Source organism: Euleptes europaea, chromosome 12, assembly GCF_029931775.1.
Source record: "Euleptes europaea isolate rEulEur1 chromosome 12, rEulEur1.hap1, whole genome shotgun sequence".
NCBI lineage: Eukaryota > Metazoa > Chordata > Lepidosauria > Squamata > Sphaerodactylidae > Euleptes > Euleptes europaea.
Genome location: NC_079323.1, coordinates 55121492 through 55135619, shown reverse-complemented (window position 1 = coordinate 55135619; position 14128 = coordinate 55121492). Strand labels below are relative to the sequence as shown.

At 44.3% G+C, this 14128-nt stretch overlaps 1 protein-coding gene across 5 annotated transcripts in view; it reads left to right on the top strand.

Moving 5' to 3' along the window:
• Positions 1-4157: 4157 nt before the first annotated feature.
• Positions 4158-14128, top strand: part of APP (amyloid beta precursor protein) — a 126166-nt gene continuing 116195 nt past the window's right edge. For all 5 annotated transcript variants that reach the window (XM_056858469.1, XM_056858468.1, XM_056858467.1 and 2 more), the window contains exon 1: positions 4158-4326. In XM_056858469.1, the coding sequence (XP_056714447.1) occupies positions 4207-4326 (120 nt within the window). In that variant the 5' untranslated portion in view covers positions 4158-4206. The remainder of the gene's footprint in view (positions 4327-14128) is intronic.

Genomic DNA, 14128 nt, shown 5'->3' with positions numbered 1-14128 from the left:
TACTCCCATGAACATGTTCTTAGAATTGCAGTCCAAATTATTGAGGGAAGGAGTGTCTTAATCATCAGTTTTCTTGTGCCCGATATTTTATGGTTGTCCCAGTCATGCACCTTAATTCTGCATCTCACCGATTTTTTTGTCATTGAGTCTGAAATGTGGGAAGATAGTGACATAAATGTATAGTTTAGAGAATTCAACCAGGAGATGCCAGTGATTGATAAATACTACAGTTCAGTTTATAAATAATTGCTACCTGGCAGAGTAGTTGTGCAGTAACTCTAACTCAGGAATGGCAAATTTACATGATCTCAAGATTCAGTTTCCTTCAGAAACATTTTTTGGAAATGAAACTTTATTTTTGCTGTAGAAACTGACCTCACAGCTAATAACATAAAGTTAAACAAGTTTGATTCCTGTTTAAAGTAAATGAATGATCAAAAATTGGATGTCCTAGAATACCAACCAACCTGTGGTGCAGTGGTTCTCAACCTTTTTCAAGTCGCAGCCTCCTTTTACAATTGCCAAGTAACCTGTGACCCTCGTCACATTTGCATAAATTTGCATAAATGACATTTTCAATAGGATAAAGAAAACACATTTGTTTTTTTGGCAGTCCAGGGTATCCATATATATAATTACTTTAAATTTTAAAGTTTAAAACAAACAAGCAAACGGTACTACCACCTGTTGCGCAGCGGCTGTGACTGTGTGGCGCGGCAACCTTTCCTGGTACGGAGGAAAGAGTGCCTCTGAGCATGCGCTGCATTCCTTGTCCTCCCCTCTCTCCCCAAAAACTCTTCCAAGCAGGCCGGGGCTCTCGCGAGGAAACCCCCTCTCTTGTGACTGGGACACTGCTTGTGCACAGAACTGCAGTTATCCCTCAAAGCGGAGCTCCATTTAATCACCTCATGAGAGTGAAGGGCCAGGAAAGAGCCGAGGGCCACTTATTCCGCTTGGACTTTTCGTGCCTTTTTCTCCCCTCCACCAGTCACCGCTCCTTCTGCACCTCACCGAACCTGCGCGCTCGAGGGGGAAATCCCAAACTGCGCATGCACCTCGACTCTCTCCCCCTTGGCCTTGCCAAAGCGGAACTGATGACTCAGGGCAGAGCGGAACTGATGACTCAGGGCAGAAAAGCGAAGCCACACTACAGACATGCGCACTTGGATTCCAGGCTGAAGCTCCTGCCCCACCTGAGCGTGGCTAAAAGTAAAAACAACGTGGCTGTAGCGGCCTCAAGGGGAACTGCCCTCTTCTCCTCCGAGACCTGAACTGGCCGAGCCAGGGGAGCTTCCTCGGCCTCCCACACATCCTGCTGCATCATCCGCCCGGCGCAGGTGCGACCGCACCCAGGGCTGGCCCACCCGCCTCTCAGCTGGGCAGCAGGGCTACAGCTGGTGTGCGGCGGCACGCCGCTGTGTCTCTGCAGCCCGGCTCCTTCTGGCTGTCGGTTGGCCAGTTCCTCACCTCTCTGCTTGGGGTCTTCCCTTCCCTCACGGACGGATCAGGGTTACAGGGCATCTGGGTTAGTCCTGGGCAGCCCGGGATGGGGGCTGTCCCAGGACAGTGGTGGCGACCCCCCAGAAAACACTTTGCGACCCCCTTGGGGGTCCTGACCCGCAGGTTGAGAACCACTGCTGTGGTGGAATACCTCAAAGTGACCGCCTTCAAACAAATTAATGCAGGCAAATGGATAAAGTTTGGAGTAGCATAACAAAAACTGCTAGAAATATTGAATATTATGAACTAGGTTCTCAGAGCCAGTGTGGTGTAGTGGTTAACAGTGGTGGTTTGGAGTGGTGGTCTGGAAAACCGGGTTTGATTCCCCACTCCTCCACATGAGCGGCAGACTTGAGCTGGGTTGGTATCCCCACATCTACACATGAAGCCAGCTGGGTGACCTTGGGCTAGTCACAGGTCTCTTAAAGCTCTCTCAGTCCCACCTACCTCACAGGGTGTTTGTTGTGGGGAGGGGAAAGGCAGGTGATTGTAAGCCGGTTTGATTCTTCCTTAAGTGGTAGAGAAAGTCGGCATATAAAAACCAACTCTTCTTCAGAAGAGAATTTGGTGTCCTTTCTCACTGTTGTAAAATCTCATGGTAAGAATTATGGTTATCATTTTTAAATGAAATTTCTACTCAAGCAGTTCCCCTTTAAAGTCCTCACTGCTGCCCTGTATAGCCCTGCTGTTCAATCCACTTCAGCAGCTGATGAAGAGGACTGTAGTCTGGGAAACCTCATACTCTGACATCTTTGTGTTCAGTATGCTACAAATTTTGAAGTGTTTTGTTTTATAATAATCAGCCAAAGTCTAGCATAGCTGTGAATGATTTTGCAATTATAGAGCATGGATCTTGTGCATAGATACAGGTATAAAATCCAAAGAGTGGACTATTAAGGCCTGTTACAACTTGACATTTTTTTCTCTTTGTAAATGATTGTTTGAAAGAACTTTTAAATGCGGTTTGACTAAAATTTGCTAGGATTTCTGGAGGTCTGTTAAAAATTTTCTTGTACTGGATCTGGCCTGTATGTTGCCAGTTGACTATATTTGGTCTAGGGATGATTTGTTTGATTCAGCTATACTGATGCAACTTCTGACCTTCACATGTGGAGATTGTTCGTAAGACTCTAATGTTTCAGTTGCTTAATATTTTAATATCCTCCCTACAAATACTTGGAGCATCTTGCTTTCTTTCTGGATGTTGCCAGTTGACTATATTTGGTCTAGGGATGATTTGTTTGAATCCACTATACTGATGCAACTTCTGACCTTCACATGTGGAGATTGTTCGTAAGACTCTAATGTTTCAGTTGCTTTATATTTTAATATCCTCCCTACGAATACTTGGAGCATCTTGCTGTCTTTCTGGAAATTGATACTCTGACAAGCTGTTTGACATGCATTTCCACTGTTTTTATGCCAAATGCATTACGTAGATGTAGTCATGGTGGTTTTACATATCTGCTGACTTTTCACTTCAAGCACATAGCTGTCTACTGTTACATAGCTTTATTATTCTCACAAAGCATCTTGAGATTAATTTGATTTTTGAAGGGGATTTAATATTAAGTTACCAAAGGCCTGTGTGGCAGATAGCACCATTTTTAGGAGATGTAGAACCTGAAAACAAATGCAGCATCTTAAAGTACAACTTTGTGTTTAATAACGTAGAAGAATTTAAAGAATCATACGCAAACTTTGTGTGTTACACACTAATTTTTAGGCTTTCACTTCAAGTCACTTTGCTTACATTTTAAAACTATCTGATAAGATATAGTCTTGCAACAGATGTGTTGTAGCCAACTGTTGTTTTCTGTATGATTATTTTGGGCAATTTTTTTCTGTCTTGAAGATATTATCATAGATGCTTGGTTTTGCAGTTCTCAAAACTGTGAATTTGTGTCTGCAGAGATAACATGCCTCTTCTTCACAGCAAAAATGTTATAAAATAAACACAGAGTTGAGAAAAGGAACTTAGTCCCATTGCTCCTTTGCAAATCTATGTACACAGAATCAAGTTTCTACAAGTTCAATGAATAGAAGATTGGTTGGAGTGGAATAGATCTGTACAAGGAGCTAAGTGTGAGGAGGGAGGGGCAAGCAGTAAAAACAATAATGAAACCCTTTGAGCAGAATTCTCCTCAACTCTTAGGATCTTTGTGTGCATAGCCTGAGGTTTATGTTATTATTCTCCCCCTGCAGGAGAAAACCTATAAAGGCAGCAGGCTGTAAAAGAGACCCAGTTTGGGAATATTGTAATGAAGTTCCTCTACTTATGGGTAAGGCAGGCATGTGTGCAAAATTCAAACATGAAAATTTAGGCTTACTGACTAGTGATTTAAATCGATTTGATTTAAATCAAAACTACCTCGGATCAGGCTCCTGCCGTTCGGAACACCAGAGCAGCTGATGCTTGGGTATTGAATGAGTGGGCTGTCATTCTCTGTTTGCCATTTCACAAGGGGCCTGCTGACAGCCTACTGTGCTCAGTATGAATAAATATTCTAAAATTTCTGTTAGTTCAGGGGTCGGAATGAATGAAGTGATCATTATTTTTTTTGTTTGAACTTTTATGAGTTCTTGGGCGCTTTCTTTTCCCCGTTGCCCTTTTAAATCGTTATTACAGTAACGAAGTAATATCATCTATTTTTACAGGTTCCAACTGATGGAAATGCTGGACTGTTGGCAGAGCCTCAAGTGGCCATGTTTTGCGGCAAACTGAATATGCATATGAACGTTCAGAATGGAAAATGGGAATCTGACCCTTCTGGAACCAAGACCTGTATTGGGACAAAAGAAGGAATTTTGCAGTATTGCCAGCAAGTAAGTGTTTAATTCAACATAAAGATGGATTATTTTTGTCCACTAAAGAATGCAGATGATAATCTATTTTTAAAGAAGAATCTTCAGTATATTACTTTATTCCTTTTTATGGCCTTGTCCTTCCATTTGCTTAGAGGAGGATTTTGCTAGTTTCAAGATGTGGCCAGTGGGTAGGGTTGCCAACTGCCAGATAGTAGCAGGAGATCTCCTGCTAATTCAACTGATCTCCAGCCGATAGAGATCAGATCACATGGAGCAAAATGGCCGCTTTGGCAATTGAACTCTATAGCATTGAAGTCCCTCCCCTCCCCAAATCCCACCCTCCTCAGGCTCTGCCCCCAAAATCTCCCACCGGTGGCGAAGAGGGACCTGGTAACTCTACCAGTGGGTTCTACCATTCAGATTGCTGGAGTAATAAATGGCTGGTTAATTCTTTTACATAGCTTTTCTGAAGGAGTGCTTTTCCTTAAGCTGGTTTCTAGATCATATGAACTTAATGGAGATAAGGTATTCTATGACATAACAGGTCAGAAAGAAAGGGTTGTCTTTGCTTTCTGCAGTATATGGTTATTGCATAGCAAGTCAAGAAAAAACACCCCGATTATTGCACACCCCTCTATGTCATAAGAGGCAAGGTTGGTCCTAGCAATGAATCACCAATAACTAGTGTCAGCTGCCCTCACACTTCTTAGTTAGAGCTCAGCTAAGTCAGTGGTTTTCTGAATCTTAAACTGATTTGTACTGGGACTCCTGGCAAATAATAATTCTGCTTTTTGAAGTTCCAGCCTTATTTCAGTCCTGGTCTATATTGAACAGCCAAACTCCTTTCCATCCCTGTGTTTGTAGTTGGCTTTCTGTTAGTATGAAACTTTTTACAGTTTCACCGGTACCAATTGATGCATAGTGAAAAAGTACTGGTCATCAGGAAGTCTGGAAACCCCAAGTGCATGAATTGCTGTAGCACTGGCTTTGAGAATGTGGTTTTTTAAAAAAAATAAAAATGTATGTTATATTCCAGGTGTATGGGTCATAAAAGGTAGGTTTTGCAAATTCCCCTGACTGCAAAACTTGGAAGAACAATAATTTACCTTCGGTTTATCAGCAGTCAAAGGACTTAACTGCTTTAGCCTGCTGTGAAATTATTTAATATCAGATTTCTGTGAAAAGCTTTATGTTATACCTATATAGAAGTAGTTGTGTAACTATTAAAGTACACATATAATTAGAGAAATAGTAACCAAGAGAGAATAATATTTTTTCATGCAGTTTATTACATCTTTATTTTCTGTCCCTTTAGATGTTGCCTTTTTTTGTTTCTTATTTTTTTTGTTATGCTTTAAGTGCTTTCTTTTCAGAAAGTATGTCAGAAAAAGGAAAACATGAGTTTTGAATGGGAACATGTAATGAACTCAACAGAGGCGTAAACATATTTTTAATAAAACAAAAGATCAAATGCTTGTTACAAAAATAAGAAAATGTCTGCTGATGCTTTTTGTGCAGATTCCGAATATTGGCACACACTAATTAAAAAGCTGAAGGTGAAAGCTAAGCCACTACAAATATAAAGTATGTAGTTCGTAGTAATCATATTAAATTTAATTGATTCAGTGCTTGGTGTTTTAAAAAATCCACATTCAAAGGAGGTTTTGTTTCAGAGAAGATTTGCTATGGTCATCGTTAGCAGTCTCAGGAGGGGTGAATGGCACTGTGGTAGGCATTTTGGCTGCAGCAGACAAAGAATAAACCACAAATTATCTTGTGGTTTCTGATGCAAGCAAATAGATAATGGTTTAGATTGCTGCTTTCTGGAGAGGATGTTTCAGAACTCTGCTTAAATGCTGGGAAACGGCTGTATTATTTTGTGCCTGGTTCATATGTTTGATGTCTTTTCTAATCGTAAAGCTTTGAAACTATTTGTATTTTTAAATGGGAGGTTGGATTGAATTATGTGAAGATGAATGAATTCTGAATGGCACAATTTGGAGAATTTTTTAGTATCCTGCCTGTATAAACACCCTCTAGGAAGATTACCACATTTGAGCTGAATTCACAGCGTAGCTTTTCTTGGAGCGTAAATGGGTAGAATATGGAAACTCACAGGTACTTGCCATGAGGTTGCTAAAGAGAAATGGAGAATAGACATCAAAAGAGCCAAATAGAAATCAGCAATAGCAACATTGAAGGCAACTTGTTCCTTCTGCTTTTGTTTGGGTTCCTTTTATTTCTTGATTCACTGTCATCCCATTCTTGAAGGCTGTGTGTGGATGCACAGCATCCGGGAGTGGCACAGCCACAGTGCCTCCACAGAGTTTTCCCAGCTGCTGAAAGTAAAATTAAAACAACATGTAAAATGGGGGGAATGCCCCCATAGAAAACAGCAAGGCTACGCCACCCAAAAAAGTGGCGTAGCAATGCAATGCTGCAACTGGAGGGGGTGTTCCCGGGGCAAAAGGGGTTAGGATGCTGCCTAAAGGCAGTTCCACTGCCAGAATGCCCCGGGAACACCTCCCAGGACATTGGCGTGGGGACTACTGGAACACTGCACTACTGGAACGCTGCCAGGAGGCAGCACTGGTGGCAGAGCCCCATGCAGCAGTGTGGCATCCCAGGGCTGGCGTGAATGCCCCCCGTGCTAGCGTAAGCGCCCCTTATCCTGGGATAAATAGTCACTTTTGCTGGCATGGGGTCATGCCAGCTCCTAACCACATTTGCCCCCCCCTTCAGAATTGTGCTCTAAATGTGCTTTTCTTTTGTCCTTTTTACTCTGCCAGTTATCTATCTAGCAAGACTTCACTGCAGATCAGATTTTGGGGTAGGGAAGGGAGAATTTGTGCAAGTGTTCCAGTTTATTGTTAGCAGGAAGCACTAGAGAATGAAAACAGGAGTTTCAAATGTTACATGTTAATTCAAATGTTAATTAGCAAACAGAATTGTTCCCCCTTCTATGTTACTTACCTTCTAAGTGAAGCTAATCACTTTTCTATGGATGGCTTCTGCTAATATGAATGACAGTTGAATTGTTGGTACGGTATGTAATAGCATTATTTTGTATGTCTGTCTTAAACATTTCCCCAATTTTGGGGGGAATGTAGTCTCTTTGCTGTCTGTATCGCTGTACAAACATGATGCTGAATATGGTTAGCCAAATGATTACAAAAGATTTACTTTGAGACCAGGCATTTTTTTTTTAATTATCGGAACCAGGAGGGATCCATACCTCAAATAAAACAGCTGGTGAGCCCAGGATCCCTGCAGACCTTTTCTAGAACAGAGCAGGGGTTTGGGCTTGGAGTGCGAAAACAGGAGGCAGTCATGACTGTTCAAAGGTCTTGATGCAATTCCCTTTCCCTTCAATACCCAGAAGGTTCCAGAGGGCATGAGAGTTCACCTTAGCAGGCTAGTTTATTCTTAAGCCACAAGGTTTCTGGTGCAAATCCTATGATTTCCCAACTTTAAAACTCCCATCAGAAAGGCAAGGCATAAATGAAACAAGTCTTTCCACCTATTTATTATATTGTGTTGGCTAGGAGAAAAAATGCAGCTTTGCATGTACCCCTCTTTGTATCTACTCAAACAGGTGATTAACAACTTTAGACTTGGCGACCGATCGTCCCGATGCCTATATCTCTGAGGGAGATTTGGACCCGGGTCTTCTCCAGGCAATGCCAGGCAACCTGGAGGCGCCTTCGAACAATCACTCCGGTGGTTTAAAAGGCCAACTAAAGAAAGCGTAAGAGAGGGTCCTCTCATCAAGGAAGCGCTAAACGCCTCTTTTCTGCCGCTCGAGCCCGCGCGTCAGCTGCGGCGACGGCTAAACCCGCTAAGAATAAGAACAAGCCCTCCCAAACCGGGAACGGCCGGGGAAAAACAACGGTTTTGGCCGTTAACACCCCTACAAGCGGGCAATCCACTGATCAGGCTGTAGGCGTCTCGCCTCTAGAAAATCCCGGTCGGGGCACGTCTGAAGCCGGTAATGTACTCCCCCCCCCCATTCCCTCCCAATCGGCCACTAGCGAAATTGCTTTCTTAAGAGCGGAGCTCGCGTCTCTTATCAAGGACGCATTCTCAGAGGGGTTACGAGCCGAACAGCTCACTTCCCCAACTCCTTCTGTTAGTGCCATGCAAGCCCCTAATCGAGACCTTCGCGGTCTTCGGGGAAACAACCAGGCGGGTGGCAGGGAAAAGACCGGCCCGCATTCATCACAGGGGGGCGGCAGTCGGCCCACGAAAGCAGCCCTAAAGGCTACTTCATTCTCCCAACCCCAGCAATCTGGGCAAGATCCATCACCTTTCTCTTCTGATGATGACGAATTAGACAGAGAGGAGGGTGAGTTCTCCTCAGAAGGAGAAGACCCTTTACCACAACCAGCCAAGCAAACCAGACTCTTTGAGGTTGAGGATTTTCAACCTTTTTTAGTAAAAGCTCTGGCGGCACTGGATCTTGCTGATGACTCAACCCCTTCTCAAGAGAAAAAGAAAGGGGCAAAGGAGTTCTTTCATTCTTATAATGTCACTGATAGGGTGGTGCCCGTATCTGATTATTTTTTGTCTCTGCTAAAAGGGGAATGGGATAAGTCCATGGCGGGAAAACACTTCCCTCAGGCTACTAGAAAGCTGTATAATGTAGCCAGTAGTGCTTCTGATTTACTAAAGATCCCTCTAGTGGAGAGCCCCATAACTGCATTGCATTCCTCTGACGCAGTCACAGAGGAAGGTTTGGTGTCTGTAAAAGATCCTGCTGACAGAAAAACTGAACTGGCCTGTAAGAAAGCCCATGAAGCCTCAGTGCTGGCCATTTCCTCCTCAATTACTTCCGCCGTAGTGTCCAGGGCAGCCATAGTCTGGACTAGAAAGTTAGCCAAGCTTATTCCAGAAGAGGATAGACGTGCTGTGGAACGAGTATCTAGAATTCTTAAAGCAGTCTCCTTTCTGGCTGATTCTACACTGGATACCATGTGTTTCTCAGCACGGGCCCTAGCCACCGCAGCAGCTGCTAGGCGGGCTCTATGGTTGCGCCCATGGCAAACCGAACTCAGGTCTAAAGCAGTTTTAATGGGCTATCCCTACGAAGGGAAGAAGTTGTTTGGGGAAAAATTAGAGGAGATCCTGGTTGAATCAAAAGATAAAAAGAAATACCTACCCAGGAGCCTTCGTAAGGAATCAAAGGGATTCTCAAACGCTACTTCCTTTCGTCCCTACCACCCATATTCGCGATACAGACCAGACCAGAGGAGGGGTCAGTGGAACTACGGCAGGGATTCCTTTCGTAGGGGAGGGCGCTTCTCTAGGAATTCCTCCAGAGCCCAGAATTTTCAAGGTGACAGAGGGGATAACTCCTTTCGTCAACCAAGGCAGTGACGCCAGACAACAACCTGTGGGGGGCAGACTCAGCCTCTTTCACAACCAATGGTCTACTTCTCATCCAGATCATTGGGTATTACAGATTGTCACTCACAGCTACCGAATACAGTTTTGCAAAATACCAAGAGATCGCCTGGTGGTGTCCCCTGTGTCTTGTCAATCAGACAAAAGACTCAGAACCTTAGCGGCCATTCAGCACCTGTTAGAGATCAAGGCCATAGAACATGTGGTCCCCTCGGAACAATCGTCGGGCATATATTCCGTGTTCTTTACAGTGCCAAAAAGAAACGGAGGCTGGCGGGCCATCCTCGATCTGAAGTATCTGAACAAGTTTGTAACATACCGATGATTCAGAATGGTGACTCTCCACTCTACAGCAGAAGCCTTAAGACCAGGAGACTTTCTAACGTCAGTGGATTTGACCGAGGTCTACCTCCACATCTCCATACATCCGGACCACGGGAGATTCCTGAGGTTTCTTCATCAGGGGCACCACTACCAGTTCAAGGCTCTCCCTTTCGGTCTAGGGTCATCTCCTCGTGTCTTCACCAAGGTCCTGGTGACCTTAGTGGCCATAGCGCGACAGGACCCTTGCAGTGGTTTCTGAAGGTTTATCAACAGGATATCTTGATAAAGAAAAACAGAACCCTATTACTTTCTGCGACGACACAACACAGTCTCAAGTGGTGGACCATCCCAGCAAACCTTCAGAGGGGTGTCCCTTACATACGACAGACTCCACTGCAGTTATTCACAGACGCATCCCTCACAGGCTGGGGAGCCACCTTGGGGAACCAACCGGCACAGGGAATCTGGTCGAGTCAAGAAAAGACAATGAACATCAATGCGTTGGACATCCGTGCAATTTATAATGCCCTGCTACACTTCAATAATCAACTGTCCGGATCAGACCTACTGGTCAGAACGGACAATGTAGCAGCAAAAGCGCACCTGAACAAGCAGGGGGGCTCCCGCTCCTCTGCGCTACACAAAGAAGCACTAAAGGTTCTATCCTGGGCAGAGGCCAATCTGTCCTCTATCACAGCAGAGCACATCCAGGGAGTCCTAAACGTCAACACAGATTGGTTAAGCAGACAAAGCCTTAGTGAAGCAGAGTGGTCCCTAAATCAAGAAGTCTTCCATCTTCTGACACTTCAGTGCGGCACACCTTTAGTAGACCTCTTCGCATCGAACAAAAATAATCTCCTACCAAGATACTACACCAGATTCATCCAGGTAGGAGCGGAGCAGAAGGATGCTCTCACGGCACCATGGCCCTCGGGCCTTCTATATACCTTTCCACCATTCCCACTCCTCCCCAGAGTTCTCCGATGGATCAATCTTCTTCAAGCCACGGTCATCCTAGTTGCTCCTTACTGGCCAAGTCGCCCCTGGTTTCCCACTCTGATAGAAATGTCCATCAAAGAACCATGGACGCTTCCACATTGACCAGATCTGTTACTCCAGGGTCCAATCTGTCACCCAGATCCAGGTTGGTACAGGCTGACCACCTGGGTATTGAAAGGAGTTGCCTCCTAAAACTAGGATATGACACAGAGATAGCTGAGACCATTCTAGCCTCTCGGAGACCTTCTACAAAAAGAATTTATAACTCTACATGGAAGGTCTTTGTTAGATGGTGCCATAGGAAACACTTCAATCCTGTCAAACCACACTTCTCCGAATTACTGTCCTTCTTGCAAGATGGAAGAAAACAAAATCTATCTACAGCAACACTACGCCGGCAATTAGCAGCTATTGCAACCATTGTACCAAAGGTAGCAGGTCATCCTCTAACCAGACATCCGCATATTAAAGCCTTTCTAAAAGGGCTTGCCTTGACTTTTCCTCCTGTGAAGCACAGATTCCCTACCTGGAGTCTGCACACTGTCCTTACAGCCCTGACGCAACCTCCTTTTGAGCCTCTACAGCACATCACTCTAAGCTGGTTGAGGATGAAGACTCTGTTCCTGACAGCGGTGACATCAGCTAGGAGAGTCTCAGAGATAGGGGCCCTATCAGTTAGACTGGGGCTTTGCACCTTTCACAAAGACAAGATGGTTCTCACTCCCGACCCGTCCTTTATTCCCAAAGTTAATTCCCGTTTTCACAGGGATCAGGACATAGCCCTTCCTTCCTTCTGCCCAAATCCTAAGGCTCCAAAAGAGAAAATCTGGCACACTTTAGACCTCAGAAGGGCCCTCCGTTGGTACATTGACCGCACAAAACAAGTGAGGACGTCTGACCCCCTCTTCATTAATTTAGTACCACCAAACAAGGGTAAACCCATGTCCCGCGTATCCAATAGCTGCACGATTAGTGCATTACTCAGGCATACAAAGCGGCAAAAATCCAAGTACCTTCAGGCCTGCCTTTGACCGTAGAGCTCCTGTAGAGGAGATTTGTAGGGGCGCTACATGGTCCTCGATCTCTACTTTTGTAAGGCATTACAAACTTAATCTCTATGCCTCAGCGGATGCTGCCTTTGTAGGCTGGTTCTTCAGAGCATCCTCCCCCGACGTCTGATCCCACCCGGGCAGGGACAGCTCTTTTAAGTCCCACTCTTAAGATGGCCTCCTCTCCCAGAGCGAGAAAGAGCCTTGGTTACTCACCGTGAAGGCTTCTTCTGCTCTGGGATACGGAGGCCATCTTTCCCACCCAGTCGTTTAAGTAATTCAGGAGGATGCTCTACTTGCCTAAATTCAAATGAGTTTTTTTAAATACATTGCCTCAGGTTGGGTTTGCATAAAGTTCTTTATTAGCGTTGTCAATTTACAAGTTACAGTTTATCTTATACTTAACATGCTATGCCTTTTATATACTGTTCTTACCTTGCATCTTTATATACTATTAACACTCCTTGCTTGGAAAGTTTTTTGACTGAAAAGGGCGGGGGCGTTCCCCCCAGGGATAGGCAGTTAAAATTTTAGGTCCTGCCTCCCAGAACAAGAGGAAGAGGAAACACCCACTCTTAAGGTGGCCTCCGTATCCCAGAGCAGAAGAAGTCTTCACGGTGAGTAACCAAGGCTCTTTTCAGTACTTGGAAAGGTGAAATGTTTATTCAGAGAATCCTGGTTTTAAAATGTTAATGAGGGAGAACTTTTTTAAACATCAGTAAATGGAGGTGAAAAGTACTGAAATAGTCATGAGTTTCTTTTTCTTCTCAAGACTATTTTCTCCTCAGAGTAGCCTAACTATTAACCCATAAAGCAAATACCTTGCCATGGAGGCATGCATACAGGGGTAATCTGTTCTAGATGTCATTCCTTGTGTTCTCCGGCTGGCCCTCTCTTATGGCAGAGCCGCTTCCTGTATTAGATTTCTTAAGTTGAAAGGAATACTTTTGTGAGACTCTCAAGTTTTAAAAATATAACACAGATGGATTTCCACTATTTCTGCTCCAAAGCGTGCTCATGATATACTTGTTGTGATGTTAGAACAGCAGACACATATTGACACACTTTGGTGATTAATGTGAAACCTACAGAAACAATCTGGAAAGTCAAGGGCATAAGTTAGACTACTGAAATAAAATATATCATATTTGTCTTTAGGTCTAGTGCCTTCTCTTCTCTCTCTTTTAAAAGAAAATAGCAACTGTTTGTTGACTGTTAGCAACCTGCAAAAAATTTTTAAACCTGCAGTGCACCGGGTCATTCCTGACCCATGGGGTAACGTCACATCCCAACTTTTACTAGGCAGACTGTGTTTATGGGGTGGTTTGCCAGTGCCTTCCCCAGTCATCTACACTTTACCCCCAGCAAACTGGGTACCCCCAGCAAGCTGTGTACTCATTTTACCTATTCTCTCTAGGATCAAAGGAGTATGCCTATTATATTTGGTGCTGTGGAACCCAGGCAGGATAACGCTGCTGCAGTTGTCTTGTTTGTGGGCTTCCTAGAGGTACCTGGTTGGCCACTGTGTGAACAGACTGCTGGACTTGATGGTCCTTGGTCTGATCCAGCATGGCTTTTTTTATGTTCTTATGTACCGACCTCGGAAGGATGGAAGGCTGAGTCAACCTGGAGCCAGCAGCCTGAAGTCGACTTCCATTGGGATTGAACTCAGGTTGTGAGCAGAGCCTGGACTGCAGTACTGCAGCTTACCACTCTGCACCATGGGGCTCCTCCACCCTTTTACTAGAGGTGTCAAAAAGTGAACCTGGGACGCTTATCCTTTTGGGCCAGTGTGCCTGCATGTTAAATACAGGCTGCATTCAGATGTCATACATCTCAGTTTGATGATAATGAGCCAGAATCCTAAGGCTTTCACATGTTTTCCAGTTGTGGTGTAGAATCTTCAATAAACCAAAATTCCTTGCGACAACTAAATGGAATGCTTTAACACATTGAGCCTTTGTTTCCTACATACAAACAATGATTATAAACCACCGCTTAATCTTGAAATGTTTACGATCTGGTTAGCCAAAAGCATTCTGAAT